Raw genomic sequence first — 18,970 nt, 5'->3', positions numbered from 1 at the left:
TCCAGCTCAGAAATGTTTCCTAGGTGACTTCCCCATTAAAAATTAAAGAAATTGGGGTTGATGGTGAGGCGGTAGAGCAGTGTCTCTCTCAGTTTCTCACAGCAGAGCTCACACAGCACCTGGGAAGAGCTGAAAAGATACACCCTGGGCCTTGCTTCCTTCCTGAGAGTCATCACTAATACAGATGTTTTCATAAAAGACAACACCCCAGGCAGGAAGAAGAGCTCGGCCACATAGGCAGCTGAGCAGGAGGCCCAAGTTCAGGTATATTTGCAGACTTTGCAAAATGACACCTTTCAGTCCTGAGGAAGTCTGACTCAGCCACATATAGTGCCTGGGTGAGGTCCAGGGTAAAGGGCAGAGAGTGTTAATATAGAATTGGCTCATTCCTGCTGCTTTCCTGGCCCCTTCCTGTCTATCCTGGGCTCTTTCTGCCCCAGTGAGAGAGGTTACTCCATCCAGAAAGGGCAGTTGGGCAGGGGAGGGGATAAAATGGAGGGCTGGATCAGCCCTAGAGTCAATGTCTGGAGCAACGAACAGGCTGCCAAGAGTCCGTATCATTTGTCCCAGAGGGTTCCTTCAATTCGGAAGCTTCCAGCATCTGTGTGTAGGCTAGCTCAGTCCTGACCCACATAACCCCCATGGGGCCGGGAGATGGAATTTCTGAGGAACCCTTGAGGGTCCACAGCAGCCTTTTCAAACTTTCATGCACCTAAGGACTCCCTGGAGAGCTGGTTAAGTCACAGCATCTCAGGCCCCTCCCCCAGATAGTCTATTTGGCAAGATTCTGGTAATTTACCGTTCTAACAAGTTCATGGGTGCTGCTGGCACGGCTGGTGCAGAGTCCATGCTTGGAATTACTGCTGTTCTTCCCCCGGGGTGTTGGGCGGGTTTTGGGGGGGAGGAGCTCACACTGTGTTCTATTGCGCCCCCTCGCGGCAAGTAGAAAGAATGAGACAGGAAAGCGAATGGGACAGCACTACCTACATTCAAGACACCGCTCAGTGAATGTATTTTACAAATTCAAGTTTTGTGGTTAAACAAAGACCCTCTGAGAAGCATGTGTGGAAGACCACTTTCCTATAGACGGTGGGCTCAGCTCCGAATGTGGGCTTCTCCTGAGAACGGATGTGTCTGGGACAGGGAACAGACATGATGATAAGCCACAAATGCCCCATGCAAACAAAACCCCAAGTAACAAGCTGAGCCAGCAGAGTTGAGGGCTGGTCTGTCTCAGGGCAGCTGTGGAGCTATTCCCCAGGGTAGCCTCTACAGAGGCCTTGTGGGAGCTGTCTGCAAATGGCAGGGCTTCCCGGTCCATTTGAGGCTTGCAGCTCAGCCTCGGTAAAGACTGCCAAGACTCTGAAGGAGCCTCGACGGAAGAGTTTGCCCAGCCCTGTCTGGATGCATCTGTTACTGCCTGGTCCCTGTATCCCTCAACAGCCTCAGCACAGCTACCTCACTCTCTAAAAGGACATCCATGCACCCTCCTGAAGCTTGGGGCAGACAGTGGAGTCTGGGGGAACACGGCCTCTGAACCCAAAATTTGAGCTTGGACTCTGATTTTCACCACCACAGACAGGAATGCCTCTTTGAGCCTTGGTTTTCTTGTCTGTATAATGAGGATAATTTACAAGAGCACTCAAGGGAGTTGTCATGGTGTACAGCTCAGCACAGTGCCTAACATGGAAGCCCAGGCCAGTTGTTACCAATTGTTACCTGGCTCTGTTGGAGCACGGGTGTGCCACCTGTATTTGTTTCTAGGGCTGTGGTAACAAATGAGCACAAATTGGGTGACTTCAAGCAAGTGGAATTTATTTCCTTACAGTTCTAGGGACAAAAGTTTAAAATTGGGGTGTAGGGTAGGGCTGTGGGCCCCCTGAAGGCTCTATTCTAACTTCTCTTAAGCTTGTGGGTTTGACGGCGATCTATGGTGTTCTTTAGCTTGTGGTGAAGTTACTCCAGTCTCTGCAATTCAACCTACGGCACTGGGCTGGAATGAGGCCACAGTGCCCAGTAGCCATGAGGACCTCCAGGGTCCTTTGGCTTCCTCAGCCTTGGACTCAAAGTTGTCCTAAATGGTTGTGTCTTCCAGGGTGCTCAGACTTACATCTCTTAGATATGTTGACCCCGACTGAGAGGAAGAGACAAGGCTACATCCATGAGCTCATTGTCACCGAGGAGAACTATGTGAATGACCTGCAGCTGGTCACAGAGGTAATGGCGTCGGGGAGATTTGGGGGTGGCCCTGCAGGAGGTGGGAAGAGATGGAGGTCCTGCCAGGAGGCTTGTGTCCTGATTCTGATCCTGGGACAATCTCTGATATCTTGAGGACATTCACCAGCAAATGATATGGGATCTTTCCAAGAGGAGACAGTCAAGTTTTCTTGTATCATACCTGCAGAGAGGCGGCATTCACTCAGACCAAGACCAAGGGCACATGGGTCCCAAACTGATGGAAGGATGCCTTGGGACCCTCGGCTCCAGTCAGAGAGATGCCAGCCTAGCCACCAACTCACTGACACAATCAAGCTAGTTATATGACGTCCCTAGACCTCAGTGTCAACACCTGAAAATGACAGCCAGCTGCTAATCTCTGGAGCTATTGCTAGTGTCCCATAAGCACCTGAGAATACCTGCCACTGTCACTGAACATGAAGATGTTTCCTTGTATGTCTCAATGAGGCCACTGACCTGGGATGCCACAACTGGTCTGTCCTTGTGGGTAGTCATTGAAGGCCTTGGCACCATATCTAGAAGGATAAAATGACAGAATTTGTTAGCCTTGTTAAAGAAGGTAGCCTTTGCCTCCCTCACCCCCACACACAGACACACAGACAGGCAGACAGACAGACAGACAGACAGACAGACACACACACACACACACACATGTACACTGTAAGTCACCCTATAGGGAAGTGAGTTTGCAGAGCTAGACCTGAGGGGGGTCACCTTCCACTTGAAAAATCCTGTCATAGTTTGGAAATCTATACCCCAGCAAGTGTCATGAAACCATCCTTCCTGATCACCTTCACATCCAGGAGGGACAGCACTCGGTTCTTTACTGTGGGACTTTCAGGGTCAGATGCCAGCCTGTAAGGTTATTAATACATAGGAAGTGGTACAGCTTCCAAAAAGATGTGTTGTCTCAAGACCTCTGACTGCCATTACAGTCAAGGTGTGTAGGATGTGTCACCCTCTTAGATGTGGTGACCTATGTGGATCTACCTGGTTCAATATCAGCTTCAGGACTGTGCAGAATAAAAGCTCCAAAGGACCAGCCACAACAGGCCAAGTTCATTCAAAAGACAAGCTGTTCCCTTGCCCAAAGAACTTTCAGAAGAGCCCCTGTCCCTGGTGTTAAATAAGGACTGCCTTGTGAACCAGGAGCTCAACTCCACGGGGACCCACTGATATCTGTGATTAACTATGAGTTTCGCACTTACACTGAGCTTGGAAAGGGCCTGTTTATTTCTCAGAGTCCAGGAGAAAGGCAGGACCATCTGCTTGCATCAAGTGCTAGTTGCAGATGCAGCTGCTGTGAAAGAATCACCCATCTCCACAGGCATTCTTAAATTCCCATGTCCCCCTGGGCCCCTTTCCTTGCCCGGCCTACATGCATGACCTTGAACTAGCTTCCCAGCATCTTACTGGTGGAACTGAGCCTCCTCCTCAGAGAGTCCCCATACCTCCTCCCTGGTCAAACAACTCAGCCCCTCCCTCCAGTAGACGATCCCTTGCTCTAAAAAGACGCATGTGTGTGCGTGTGTGCACGAGTTTTGAGCTAACTGTTTGCTTTCTGAACTGCTTCGTTTTCTACACCTGTAGATCTTTCAGAAACCCCTGATGGAATCTGAGCTGCTGACAGAAAAAGAGGTTGCTATGATTTTTGTTAACTGGAAGGAGCTGATTATGTGTAATATCAAACTACTGAAGTAAGCCTCTCTTCTCTAATCCCTAGCCTCGCTGCACCCGGCTTAACACTAGCACCTCTGTGTGGTCCGTCTGTGTGTTGCTCACGCATGCCACCCTGTGTCTCTTTCTGCCTTATTTTATTTTTTTCTCATTGCCACTCACAAGCACCGTCGCCCTTCTGTGCCCTCATGCTTTCTGGAAATACTCTATGTTACATATTTCTCATGGTGGGGAGTGAATTGCCCAGGCTTATAAGTATCTGCTTTGATTGTGGTTCCAGATTTCCTGTCATGGGCCAATTCTGGCTCTTGATCTTTGGTTGGCCTGGTGGTTGGGTGTAGGGTAGTCCCCAGCTCCAGTGCCTTGCCCTAGACATGGGTTCTCAGAGGGATTGTCAGTCTCTTGGGGCTTCTGGGCTGCAGATGGGAATCAAATGGTGGCTTCTTGCCCCATGGGAGCAGAAGTACCTCAGGATGGTTCCAGCAGCTGGCCCAAGGCCATTTCTATACCTGTTTAGTTTGCAGAGGCAGCTAGCTGTAGGGTCAGGGTTAAGGGACCTGGGTTCAGATCTCAGCTTGCTGTTTTTCCTCTTTGATCTCAGTTTCCCCATCTTACAGTTAGAGGACTGGATTAGAGCATTACAAAGATCCCTTCCAGTTCTTTTTTTTTTTTTTTTTTTTTTTTTGTCTTTTTGAGACAGGGTCTCCCTGTAGCCCCAGCTACCCTGGAACTCACTATGTAGACCAGGCTAGCTTTGAACTCACAGAGACCTGCCTGCCTCTGCCTCCTGAGTGCTGGGATTAAAGGTGTGCACCACCACGCCCGGCCCCTTCCAATTCTTAAAAACGACAACAAGAAACAAATCTGTGTCCACTAGGGTCTCATTGTAATGTCACTTACTAGAAAGCAGACTAAATTCTGGGAGCAAGAGCTTCCTTGTCTAAGCACAGCATGCAGCCACCCCTACACTCCTGTGCATCGATCTCTGAGTCTTTGCCACTGAGAAGCTGCGGTTTCCTAATATGTTCCCTGTGTTGAGCTTGTAAAATACCTTCAGGTCCCACTTTCTTGGGTCTGTGCGGGGAGTAGATGAGGGGTGAACCAGAAGGAATATACATAGTGTCTGCTCTCTCTGTGCCCTAGAAGACAGTGAGTCACTGATGACAAGACATGGCCGCTTAGAGACAAGGTCGGTCCTTTGTGTTCCTCAGGTGTATACTGTCGAAGCTTTCTAAGTGCAGGCTGGATGGCAGGCTCTTATGCTCACATCTCACTGTCACCTTCTGACTGTGTGTCTTTGGGTTGGGTGACTTACAGTTTCTGGGCCTCAGTGTCGTCATCTGTAAAATGGCAATTTTTAAAGTCTCTTTTCTGTATCTATAACAGAAAACCTGAGGCTGGTTCTTCATAAATAAAGAAAAGAGGTTGATTTAGCTCATCAGCCTTTAGTTGAAGGTCTCATGGCAGATGGTATCCTCATGGTGGGGCCACATTAGGAAGAGACCATGTGGCAAGCCAGGAAACCAGAGGGATTTGGGGGTCAGGCTTGCCCTCTTATAACAACATGCTCCAGATGGAATTAACCAGGATCCTAAGAGAATTGTGTTAATCCTTCAAAGCATGTTCATATGATAGAGAGAATGCCTTATGGTAGTCATATTGTCGGCTCTGAATGAGTAAATGTATTAAGTATAGAACAAACAAAAGTAAAATAATAAAGATCAAGAGATAGATAGATAGATAACAAAATATTATCAAATTGAAACATCCAGCAGAAACGGGCTCAGGAGGCAGCTAGCTGGAGTTCGCAATACAGAGAGTCTCCCACAGAGCAGAGTGTCCCCTCCAGTGAGGCTTCCAAGTAAAAAACCAAATAGCAACAGATAGAGGTAACGCCATCAAACCCGGTGCTCACAACATCTAGCAGAGGCTGACTGGGGAAGTTGAGGCAGCCAGCTGGAGTTCTAATTGAACTTTCTCTCCATGGATGAGTGTCCCAGGACTGAGCTGGCTTCTCTTTTCTACTACAGGCACTTTTCTATCATGGGATGAACAGTAGTAGCCTCTGTAGGAAATGGTTTACCTTCTAACTGTTCTCAAGGGCATGGTGTTTTTACTCTTGGGCTGTTTTGCTGTTTTCTTCCTTTGCTGTCACAGAGTTAGAGGGGACAGCCCACCCACAGGCAAGGGGCCTTGGAGGACACTTTGAGACAAACATGCTTGGGTCTGTCTGAAATGGACCAGCTTCTTAGTGAGTTCAAATGGCACATGACCGTTTATGAATATAATATACATTACAAAGGGCAATTTGCCTAAAGAACCAATTGGCTTGCATGAGACCTCACCCATTAAAGGCCCCACCACCTCAAACTTCCAGGACATGAGCCTTTGGGGAAATGTTCAAACCATATCCAAATAGCATAAGAATACCCATGGTTCCATATCACACAGTCCTCCAAACATCATGTTCCTGGTTCATCGTTAAGTGTGTTGAACACTCACTCCTATTTGGAGAGAGGCTGTCCCGTCACCTTGAAGAAGGGGTCGGTTATCTCTGAACCTACAAATACTAAAGCTAAATTGTTGGATGCACATGGTTTGAAAATAGACATACATGTTGTTCTAGTTTGTCTCTCCATTGCTGTAACAAAACACTTTGACCAAGACCAACTTGGGGAGGAAAGGGTTTATTAGCTTACATCTCCCAGGTCACAGTTCATCAGGGAGTCCTCAGGGCAGGAATCTGGAGGCAGGAGCTGGAGCATAGGCCATGGGGGAAGGCTGCTTACTGGTTTGCTCCCCTGACCCATGCTCAGTCTGCTTTCTTATGTAACACAGAACAACCTGCCCAGGGGTGGCACTGCCCATAGTAGGCTGGGCCCTCCCACATCACTCAAAAATCAAGAAAATGTCCCACAGACAGGGCCACAGGCCAGTCCAATGGAGGCAATTTCCCAGTTGGGGCTCCCTCAACCTAAGTGTGTCAAGTTGACACTAAAGCTATGCAGCATACATGTTTTCTGTATGGGGCTAGGGAGATGGCTGTCAGTAAAGTGCTTGCTATGCAGGCCTGAGAACCTGAGTTCCAGCTCCAGCACCCACATAAAAGCCAGGTGTGGCAGAGTTCACCTGTAATCCCAGTACCAGGGAGACAGGCCATGGGGGCTCAGTGATGAGCTAGTCTACCTGAATTGCTGAGTTCCAGGTTCAGTGAGAGAACCTGTCTTGAAAAACAAGACGGGGGCCTTGAGAGATGGCTCAGCAGTTAAGAGCACTGGCTGTTCTTGCAGAGGACCCAGGTTGGAATCCCAACATCCACATAGTGACTGTAACTCAGTCTATAACTGCAATGCTAGGGGAGCCAACATCCCTTTCTGACCTCCCCAGCCATTGCATGACTCAGATGCACTTACACACATTTGGACAATATACTCATACACATAAAACAAAAACACATTTACAAAATAAAAAAACAAGTAAGATGGAGAATGATAAAGACAGCCAGACCTGTTGACCTCTGACCCCACAAGCATGTGCGCATGTAGACACATGTACACGAACACACAAAACATACCTATAGGTTACCACCCATTTCTTTGGGCAGTTATCAGTGGGGGTGGGAAGGCGGAAGGTATGTCTAATAGCCTCAGATGCCCTTTAAAAGACCAGCACCCCTGCCTGACATTAAGCAGTGCTGGCCATTGATTCCCCACAACTTTTCCTCATCTTCCCACTCCTAACCCTCCTGCTCCTGTCTGGAAGAGGCTGCCCCTTTCCCAGGTCCTGCCAGGACCAGGTCTGTATGTTCTTCCCCCTGTTAGCTCTCACTTGCTCCACAACTCTGAGGTGAGAACCAGAAACACTGACAGCTGGGGAGTCCAAGAGATGTGGATAGGGGTAGTCTTGCCTTCTTGCCTCAGGTCACACTGTAGGCAGTCTGCTCCATACGTGATGCCCAGATCTTACTGGTGGTTACACTCAGTCCTGCCTGCCCTCCCCCGATAGAAAGAACATAGTGTCAGGAATCAGATGTCCCAAGGTCTCTTTTAATAACATTTTCAGATTTTATTTTACTTATTTTTTAAAAGATTTATTTTTGCTTTGTGTGTGTGTGTGTGTGTGTGTGTGTGTGTGTGTGTGTGACTGAATTGCTTGCATGTATGTAAACATACCACATGCAATAAGTGCTCATGGAGGCCAAAAGAGGGCATCAGATCCCCCTGGAACTGGAGTTACAGAAGGTTGTGAGCCACCCTGTGGGTGCTGGGAACCAAACCCACGTCCTTTGCAAGAGCAGCCAGTGCTCTTAACCACTGAGCCATCTCTCCAGCCCCAGACCAGACATCCCAAGTTTCTCCAGCACCTTTGCACTTGTTCAGGGCAGCTTCCTGGAGCAGGTGTGTCTAACGCCTTTTGTTTTGGCACCTGTAAGATCAGTCATGGTAGCTGTGCTGTCTGCTGCACGGGGCCATTCCAAGGAGCAAGGGGATCTGGGGGGATCCGGGTGTATAAAGAGCATGCCATCAATTGGGAGCACCTCCAGCTGTGCTGGGCGCTGTGCTTTCATGGCCTGATTAGCTTCTTTGGGCAAAGTGACTGAAATTCTCATCTTCCAGATAAGACACTGATATTTACTTATTTATTTTATTTATTATTTTTATTTCATGTGTATGAGTGTACTGCCTGCATGTGTATAAGTGCACCCATGTCGTGCAATATCCAAGGAGGTCAGGAGAAGGTGTCGGATCCCCTGGAACTGGAGTTATGGACAGTTGTTAGCTGCCATGTGGGTGCTGGGAACTGAACCTGGGTCCTCTGCAAGAGCAGTCAGTGTTCTTAACTGCTGAGCCATCTCTCCAGCCTGACACTTATATTTATTTAACAGGAGTCCTTGGGTGTGATCTCTTCTTCTTTCTCACATTTTATTCCTAATAGTACATTATGAACAATTCCAAACCTATAGGAAACTTGAAAGAGTTCTAGAGTGAGCACCCGCAATGTAAATCATATACGAAACACTGCTGTGTTTGCTTGTCTACTTACACATAATTTCTTCATGCAAAGTAGTAATCCTCCTCTTGGGGAGATCTGAAGGCTCCTGGCTGGCTGGAAGAGGCAGGCATCAAGACAAAGAAAATTCAAGCCAGAGGTCCTTGGATTGCCACTAGCAAGCTGCCGGCACTGTCTGTCTTTTCTTCCTTTTATTGTGTGTATTTTTTGAGACAGGGTCTCCCTGCAGCCCCAGCCGTCCTGGAACTCACTATGTAGACCAGGCTGGCCTCGAACTCACAGAGATCCACCTGCCTCTGCCTCCCAAGTTCTGGGATTAAAGGTGTGCGCCACCACACCCGGCTTTTCTTCCTTTTTATAGTTAATTATTTTTTTGGTAGTGTTGTACAGCTACTTAAAATTTTATTTTATTTATTCTTTGAAAAGTTCATACATGTAATACAATGTATTTTGTAAGCTGACCTATGTAAGTCATGGGAACCGAACATGGGTCTCTGCAAAAGCAGTACATGCTCTTAGCTGAGCCATCTCTCCAGCCCTTCAATGTGTTCTGTCCGTAGTCCCCCCACCCCCTGACTACTTCCCAACTTCATATCCCACTCCCACTCCCCCTTCTTTTTGGTGTTTTTGAGACAGGGTCTTCCTATAGGTCCATCCTGGAACTTGCTATGTAGACCTGGCTGGCCTTGAACTCACAGAGATCTGCCTGCCTCTGCCTCCTGAGTGCTGGGATTAAAGGTGTGTGCCACCATGCCCGGTTCCCACTCCCCTTTTTAAAATAACCCTGTAAGTCCAATTAGTGCTACCCGTGTGTACAGGGGTATAGGGTCATTCGCTGGAGCATGGGCTGTCCACTTTAGGATGTACCTCTTTTAGTTAGGGGGTCTGTAGGAATTATCAAAAAATACCACACATGAAAATGGAGCCAGTAGGAGGCTGACTGATAACGTGGGCATCCTGCTGCTGATCGCCTGAGTCAAGAGTAGAACAAATGACAAAGCTCCCTAACCGGTGCACGGAGAGGGAGAGATGTGCCTTTGATCAGGAGAGTAGGCAGAAAGATCTAGAACATTTTTATATCCAGAGTCCATGTATGAGCCCCTTGAGGTAGCCATCAGAAGGGAAAGGAAGTGAATTTGTTTTGCTTTCGTTTTAAATATTTTTATTAATTCTTTGAGAATTTCATACAGTGTGTTTTTATTATATTCAACCCCCACTTCCCCCCCAACTTCTCCCAAATCTATTCCCACCCTCACCCCAGGAGACCTTGTCTCAAAACATTTTATTTATTTATTTTTTTAATTTTATGTGTATGAGTGTTTTGTCTGCATGTATACAAATGCATCCATCTATGGAATGCCTTGCAGAGGCCAGAAGAGGGCATTGGATCCCCTGGAACTAGAATTACAGTCAGTTGCTAGCCACCTTTTGGGTGCTAGAAACCAAACCCAGGTCCTCTGCAAGAGCTGTTCCACGATCTCTCCAGCTCCCCCACCTTTAATAACCCATGCCTGAACACTCCTGGGTGTGGGCCAACCACTGGAGCAAGGTCAACTTACCAGGAGTCACACCCGTAAAGAAAACTGACTCTCCCTCCCTCAGAAGCTCCTCAGTTATGGATGGGAGCTCATGAACCCCTCCTACATCTGTGCTAGGATGTTGGCTGATTTGATCTCGTGCAGGTCTTGTGCAGGCAGTCACAGCTGCCGTGAGTTCATGAATACAGTGGTCCTGACATGTGCAGAAGACATTGTTCTGATCTTTCAGGAATCATGTCTATAGCTTGTTGCTTTTGGTTTTTAAAGACAGGGTAGCTCTATGTAGCTCAGGCTGGCCTTGGCCTTCCATATGTTAAGATCACAGATTGTGTCACCATACCCAGCTCTGAAACTTTTTAAAAAAATTGTTATTATTAAAATATCTACCCAGGGGCGTGAGAGATGGCTCAGCAGTTCAGAGCACTGGCTGCTCTTGCAGAAGACCTGTTCAGTTCCCAGCATCCACATGGTGGCTAACAACCTTCCATAACTCCAGTTCCAGTATTTATGACCTCTGGGCATTGCAGGACATGGGTGCACTTACATGCATGCAGGCAATACACTCATCTACACACACACACACACATACACACACACACTCACACACACACTAAAATATTTATCCTGTGGTGCACATGCCTTTAATCCCAATACTCAGGTTCAGGCCTAGCTAGTCTACATAGTGAAACCCTGTTTTGAGACAGGGTCTCCCTGTAGCCCCAGCTGGTCTAGAACTCACTATGTAGGCTAGGCTGGCCTCAAACTCACAGAGCTCCAACTGCCTCTGCCTCCTGAGTGCTGGGATTAAAGGCGTGTGCCACCACATCAACTCACCTTTTTTTAACTGAAGAAAACTATACAACATTTTATTTTGTTCCAGCAAAAATGAAAGGGAGGGAGAGAGGAAGGGAAGGACTAAGGGAGGGAGGGAGGGAGGGAGGGAGGGGGAGAGAGAGAGAGAGAGAGAGAGAGAGAGAGAGAGAGAGAGAGAAAGAGAGAATCTAAGTGGTTAAGACCGGCTGAAAGAAGGAAAAGAGGAAGATAGTGGGGCTGGGAGTGGGGACAGGAAGAAGGGATGGATAGGAAGGACCCAAGGAGGGAGGTGCAGAGGCTGAGGATGTGGGACCGAGACAAGCTATAGAGAACGGCAAGGCAGGAGCCACCTCTGGGGTGACAAGCAGGTGCCAGAGCAGCCCCAGGATGGGGTGGGGGAAGGGTCAAGGCCCATTCCCACCTGCAGGCTATGGATTTGGGCCTGGGTTCGAGGGCTGCCCCTGCATCTTTGAGCCACTTGACTTTGATAAAGTCATGGATTCCTACATGTTTGTTTCCACTGCAGGAAATGTGCATGAATGATCTTAGTCAGCTTTCCTTTATTACATGAACACCTGAGACAATCAACTCAGTAAAAGAAAAGGTTCATTTTGACTCACAGTGTTGGAAGTCTCAGTCTGTCATTGGTTAGCCTTCCCTAGCCTTAGGGTTTATAGCCAGCAAGAATGCCACAGTGGAACATGGTGAGGGGGCTGCTCACCTCATAGCAGCTGAAAAGTAGAGATTTAGGTAATGGCCAGGCCCCCAACATCCCCTTAAGAGCATACCCTCATCTACCTAATTTCTTGGGCCTCAGGTCTTAAAGGTGCAGCTGTTTTCTAATACAGGTAGGGCACTGAGTCTTCCAGACAGGCCACTGGAAACATTTCACATCTAAACTTTGGTAGTAATATACATTTTAAAAAGTGTTTGGGGGGCTGGAGAGATGGCTCAGCATTTAAAAGCACTTGGGGGTTCTTCTAGAGGACTCAGGACCAGTTCCCAGCACCCACATGGCAGTTAACAACCATCCTTAACTCCAGTTCTGGGGATCTGATGCCCTCTTCTGGCTTCTATGGGCATTGCACACATGTGGGGCACACACCTTTAATCCCAGCACTTGGGAGGCAGAGACAGGCTGATCTCTGTGAGTTCGAGGCCAACCTGGTCCACATAGTAACTTCCAGGTGAGCTGGGACTAAGGAAACTCTGTCAAAAACAAAAACTAAAAAATAAAATGAAAGTGTTTGGTAAAGGTCTGGAGAGATAGTTCAGCAGTTAAGATCACTGGCTGCTCTGCCAGAGGATAGGGATTTGGTTCCCAGCACCCACACAGCAGCTAACAACTGCCTGTAACTCCAATTCCATGGGATCCAATGCCCTCTTTTAGCCTCTATGGGCATTACACACACAGGTGCACTTACATACATGCAGGCAAAACACTCATACACATAAAATAAGAACAAAGTTTTGGTACGTGGAACACATTAATAAATGCTAGGACTGTGTAGGACTGTCCACTTGCTCTGCAGATGTCAGAGAATTGGGACACAGTTGCATTCAACAACCAGTGAATGCTTTGTATAATGCTCATTAGCTGACCTGCTACCCTGTGTAGACCAAGCCTCTCACTTGAAGGTCTTTCTATAAGATTGCAGCTCAGCTGCAGCTCAGCTTTCCAGACTGCCAGTACTCTCAGTGTTGTGATTACAATGACTGAGTCATATGATCCTAACTACTGGACCACCTTCTACTCACAAGTCTGGTCTGTGCAGTAGAACATTCCAGAAAGAGTCCCACATGTGAACCTAATAGAGGCTGGACTTCTAGTAGGCCAGGCCATCATCATTTTAGGCTGGCCTCCTGGCTGGGCAACTTGAGTCTATCAGTGGGAGCCTCAGAACCTGAGAACAGGCTTAACATCCCCAGACTAGTAACTATGTACGTGGGATCGTTCTCCCCATGCCCCCCATCTTTTCTTCTTTATGTTGTTTAAAAAGAAGGGAGAAGGTAAAGGTACTTGTGTAATCCTTCCAGAAAAGCTACTTCTGAAGGAAGTGATGGGATTCCTTCCTGTTTGCATTCACAGCAAGTTTGTGTTGCGATTATTCAAGGTTATCATCCTCCAAGAGTAATAGTGGCTGATGGTGGATGCCTTGAGCACATTTTTTAGGGACATTCTGCACCAACCCCTCAATGGGACAGAGGTCCTTGGGCCATATTCTCCCACTCCAGGTGGCCATTGCTGACCTTCCCATGAGACCATCCACTAGAGGGGAAACTGCTGATTGCTTATATAATTTCTTGTCCTTGAAGTTTCATCTCTTGGCTTTCCCAGGGCAAGGAAATTCTCTCTAGCATAAAAAATAAATGTGGGAGAAAGAAAAACTGACCTGAAATTTTAAAAAATCAAAGACTTGTCCTTTTGTGGTTCTTAAGTGTGATGATTGGGTGTTCACCTGCATGTGTGACATGTGCTGCCCTCGAATCTTGTTACACACTGGCACATTACCAATCTGATGCGAAAAAAAAAAAAAGCCGGGCGTGGTGGCACATGCCTTTAATCCCAGCACTTGGGAGGCAGAGGCAGGCGGATCTTTGTGAGTTCGAGGCCAGCCCGGTCTACATAGTGAGTTCCAGGACAGCTGGGGCTACAGGGAGACCCTGTCTCAAAAAGACCAAAAAAAAAAAAAAGAAATCAAAGATTAAGACTGAAGAACCTTCTTGGAATTATATAGTCATACCCATACCTCATGGACTTCTCCAATATGACCATGAAAGCAGCCAAAGGAGTTCAGAGGGGCACCTCCCAGCCTTGTGTTAAAATCATATACTCCATCATTCTGTCTTCATCCATCCATCTATCCATCACCCACCCATCCACCCATCCACCCATCCATGCATCTACCCACACACCCACTCATCCATTCACCTACCTACCCATCCACACACCCACCCACTTACCCACCTTCCTGTAATCATGAGGGCAGATGGACATACCCAGGGACTCAGGTGTTGTGGTTCCTCCCTGGTAGTACATTGCTATCCTTGCTGTGTAGAGGCTGAGTTCCTTCCAGATGCTGGTAAGACTGCGTGCTTTAGAGTTGGAAAGTTGGAGGCACAGTCCTGGCTCTCATGGCCTTGAACACTTCACAGGGCAGGTAGACCCCAAAACAAACACTTCCCAGATGTTTCAACAGCTCTTCTCAGCTTCCAAGATAGACATTGTTTGGGTTCATTGGCCCATTGCTATAGTAACAATCTTTTTTCCTGCCCCCAAACTCTTAATCTAGTCAACTTTACATTAGCCACAGCAATGAAGCAATGAACAGCAGAGATAGGTCAAATTTTATCTGGCTTTATGAAACATTAACAGGATCTTTTTTGTGGCAATTGATCTGAAAGTTTGCCTCTTCCTCCCCTGGCGACTATCTTTCTTTGGAGGACAAGGGCCTCAGGAATAGGCTCAGTACACAGACCACACTAGCCTGAGGTTTTCACCACAGATAATGCATGGAGGGGGGCACCAACATGGGGACCCTTTCTGAGTTACTAAAGAAAGGAGTCCATGTTTCTCCACAAGAAAAAAAAAGTGTAGCAAACAGCCACCATGCCAAAGTAAACTGCCCGGGTGATGCCTCTGTAGCATTAGATTCATGCCTTTCTCTGCCCCTTGTCTCCAAAGTAGATGCTTTAGTGACCTCCAGGTCCACGCCCCTCACACATATTCCATTTCTGTACAACCTAGGAGTGTGCTGCGGTGCTGGCAGGCAATGTGAGGTGGGAGCTCACCCCCTGTGTTTCTGTGCAGGGCACTGAGAGTCCGAAAGAAGATGTCAGGGGAGAAGATGCCTGTGAAGATGATCGGTGACATCCTGAGTGCCCAGCTGCCACACATGCAGCCCTACATCCGCTTTTGCAGCTGCCAGCTCAATGGGGCTGCCCTGATCCAGCAGAAAACAGATGAGGCCCCGGACTTCAAGGACTTCGTCAAAGTAAGGAGGCTGGTCTGTAGGGACACCCTGCAGACCGTCTCCAGAGTGAAGGGTGGAAATGAGGGGATTGTCAAGGGTCTGCAGATGTCTTTCCACTAAAGGCCACCAGGGATGGACATCCTGACTGGTACTAAGCTGGCAGGTGTGACTGTCACCCAAGGGGTGCTTGGAATGGAGGGCCATCCTTGGGTCTGAAAATTTTGAAATATTCTCAGGGAGCTATTGTCCAGGTGTTAGTAGTACTTTATTTTTTATTTTTTATTTTTTTGTCTTTTTGAGACAGGGTCTCCCTGTAGCCCCAGCTGTCCTGGAACTCACTATGTAGACCAGGCTGGCCTTGAACTCACAGAGATCCACCTGCCTCTGCCTCCCAAGTGCTGGGCCTACAGGCGTGTGCCACCACGCCCGGCAGTAGTACTTTTTAAAGGCATGCCTAAATCTTTCATTTGTCTGGTCATGCAGACAGAGGTCCCCTTCAGTTAATCTCAGAATCCTTAGTTCTCTACCCTTTGACTTCAGAAGGAATCCCCAGGGTCTCTATAACCTGTTGGTCCCTTTCCCAGTGGGAAAGCTTGGGTTCAAGCTCTGGGCAGCCCACAGGATTCAACATAAGGTTGAATCCACAACCCCTGCTGCAGGCCTAGCAGGGTCTAGAAAGACATGTGTCCAACCAGGGGACATTTGTGGAGGTAACATCAATACTGCTGGAGGCTCCACTCTGGGCCTGTAGCCCTGGGACTTTGTGTTGGCTAGAGTGGGTCCCTGCTGATCATACCAGATACTTAAAAAGCCCCCAACTCTCTCAGGAGAAAAAAAAACAAGAAGAGAATTAAATAACCTCGATACCCTAGGATATTTTGGTGAATAAATAGCATGTCTTTATACCTTGGGCTTTTGAGGGACACATCACACTCAAGAATCATGTTTGCTGAATCATCACAGTGAGTTGACACTGTGGTGTCTTCTGGGCAGAGCCTCACATAAGTGTGCTGCCTCTTCCCCCACACTAGTCTTTCTCCATAACAAGTACTTGGCTATTAGCCAATGAATGAGACAGCCAAGGCCATCCAAAGGTGAGAAAGAAGGTTAAGAAGTGGGCCAAGATTGAGAAGGAGATGGAGGGCAGATGCCAAGCTGCTGGCAATTTCAGCCAAGGGTCCAGTTCCTGGTCATGGACAGGATGAGGGCATCATTAGATCTGCTTAAACTTTAGGGAAGGCTGAGAGCAGCCCAGGGCAGGGGGGTTGCTGTCCCTCCCTTCCCTGCTCACCTGCCCCCTTCATCCTCCCCCTGCTTCACTCAACAGGAGTTTTTCCTTCTGTGAGTGTTTCCAAAGTGATGGTGACCATGGCCGGGCATCAGGCCCAGACACTGATCATTTGGGGTGTCAGTCAGAGCTCTAGGCGCTTGTGTCTAAGGCATTAAACTGGACCTCAGTCTTCATCATGGAGAGATAAGGCTCTCCTTTTTGTAGGTAGAAGGACTCTTGCTCACTAGAGGAATCCACAGAATTGGCAAAAGTATAAGAGGTTGTGTGGCTGGTGAGAAGGGTGAGTATAAAGCACTCACCCGTCAAGCCTGATGACCTGAGTTCAATCCCCAGAACCCACATAAAGGTAGAAGGAGAGAATCAAATCCCAAAAGTGTTTCTTGACTCTCCACATGCATGCCGCCTCTCTCTCTCTCTCTCTCTCTCTCTCTCTCTCTCTCTCTCAGAGAGAGAAATATATGTATATATACATATACATATATATATTAAGTGGAACAAGGAAAGGGGCTGGAGGATGACTCAGCAGTTAGAGCAGAGGCCTCAGGTTTGGTTCCCAGCACCCACATGGCAGCTCCCAGCCATCTGTACCTCTAGTTCCAGGGCATCTGATGTCCTCTTCTGGCCTCTGCAGGTACTCTACACATATGGTTCACTTGACAGACATGCAGGCAAAACTCATACACATAAAATTAAACAAAATCTTTAAAAAAAGTTTTTTTTAAAAAAGTGTATGAGTGTATTGCCTGCATATATGTATGCGTGCACGTGTCGTGCTATGCCCACCGAGATCTAAAGAGGGCATTGGATCCTTTGGAACTGAATTTATGGCTGGTTGTTAGCCATCATGTGGGCACTGGGAATTGAACCTGGGTCCTCTGCAAGAACAGTCAGTGCTCTTAACTTCTGAGCCATCTCTCCAGCCCCAAAATCTTTTTTTTTTTTAAATGGCAAGAGGAAAGGTCAGGAGCCATAGATGGAGACTGGAGTGTCAGCCCTCAGGTTGGACTCCGTGTCCCACCTGGACCTCCTCAAGGCCTGTGCAGGCTCCACCTGAAACTAGACAGTCAGATTCAGCCCTTCTGGCTTCTCTGGGACTTAAGGAGAATTTTTGTTCTCACTGCATAGTCGTCATAGTCATTGGACTCTTCTGGTTCCCTGGGATACTACAAAGTTTATTCAGACACCTGGAAGAAATACTCTCTGAAGCCAGACTCTCCTCCCATGGAAGGAATATTGAGTCCAGAGGGCAGGGTGTACCCCTGGTGGATGGGTCACATCTGAGGGTCTCCCTGTCCTCCCTCTGGAAACTGCCTCAGGCTGGATGATAGTTGATTAACCCCTTCCAACTCCAGGCTCCTCAGTGACTGTCCAGTGGGTGGGGAATCCTAAACGACAAATTTGATGTCACTGACTATGGATTTTGCGGATTTCGGCAACACATTTTAAAAAATCTTTTCTTTCAGAGACTGGCAATGGACCCTCGGTGTAAAGGGATGCCACTTTCCAGCTTCATACTGAAGCCCATGCAGCGGGTCACGAGATACCCACTGATCATTAAGAATGTAAGTACCACCACTTGTGCCTTTGCAAGCAGAGGAAGGCTTTCTCAGTGCTGGAGGGGGCTGGAGGCACAGGAGGGTTCCCCAGCCAGCCCACATGGGAGCCATTGCATAGATGTCATGTGCTGGCAGGGCGCTAGAGCCATCTGCTTAGTGCTTTGGAGGAAAAAAAAATCATTTTGCATGAAAAAGACTAATAAACACAGGCTGCAGATGGCAGTGACGGGACTCCGAAGACAGAAATGAGAGCTCAGTGCTGGATGTGTTTCCCAACCCAGGCACCAACCCAGGCACCAACCCAGGCATCGTGATTCTACACACTGATTTTCCTCGCAGAAGAGAGAAGGGGGGGGGGAGAGAGAGAGAGAGAGAGAGAGAGAGAGAGAGAGAGAGAGAGAGACAAGATTCCCACCAGGGAGAGAGACAAGATTCCCACCAGCCATCTTTAGAAGATAGTTCCAAGATTTTCCAATCTGATACCAGTCAATTGTTTTTTTCCTGTCAAGAAAGTCAATACCAAAGACAAGAACAAAACTAGGATTTCAGGGCTGGAGAGCTGGCTCAGTGGTTAAGAGTACTGGCTGCTCTTGCAGAAGACCTGGGTTCAATTTCCAACACCCACGTGGTGGCTACCAACCAGCAGTAACTCCAGCTCCAGGGGATCCAACACCCTCTTCTGACATCCATGGGCATTGCACAACATGTGCCACTTACATACATGCAGGCAATACACTCATACACATAAAATAAAAATAATAAATAAAAATATTAAAGTATATATTTAAATGCCAGGTGTGGTGGTGCATGCCTTTAATCCCAGCACTTGGAAGGCAGAGGCAGGCGGATCTCTGTGAGTTCAAGGCCAGCCTG

At 47.8% G+C, this 18,970-nt stretch overlaps 1 protein-coding gene and 1 non-coding gene across 3 annotated transcripts in view; both read left to right on the top strand.

Annotated features, from left to right (window-relative positions):
* Itsn1 (intersectin 1) overlaps window positions 1-18,970 on the top strand; it is a 200,361-nt gene that overhangs the window by 168,860 nt on the left and 12,531 nt on the right. The window contains exons 29-32 of one of the 2 annotated variants that reach the window (XM_008835940.2): window positions 2,096-2,217; window positions 3,829-3,935; window positions 15,088-15,271; window positions 18,005-18,103. In XM_008835940.2, the coding sequence (XP_008834162.1) occupies window positions 2,096-2,217; window positions 3,829-3,935; window positions 15,088-15,271; window positions 18,005-18,103 (512 nt within the window). Of the gene's footprint in view, window positions 1-2,095; window positions 2,218-3,828; window positions 3,936-15,087; window positions 15,272-18,004; window positions 18,104-18,970 lie in introns of those variants that run through there. The other variant, XR_003849972.1, reaches the window with a different exon arrangement.
* Window positions 13,696-13,798, top strand: LOC115070880. The gene has a single exon (XR_003849984.1). It is a non-coding gene; the product is annotated as a small nucleolar RNA U13 (small nucleolar RNA).

This window comes from Nannospalax galili, unplaced genomic scaffold (genome assembly GCF_000622305.1).
Source record: "Nannospalax galili isolate Female #2095 unplaced genomic scaffold, S.galili_v1.0 scaffold136, whole genome shotgun sequence".
NCBI classification, from domain to species: domain Eukaryota; kingdom Metazoa; phylum Chordata; class Mammalia; order Rodentia; family Spalacidae; genus Nannospalax; species Nannospalax galili.
The sequence above is the reverse complement of the archived record's forward strand: the minus strand, read 5'-3'. Positions and strand labels throughout refer to the sequence as shown.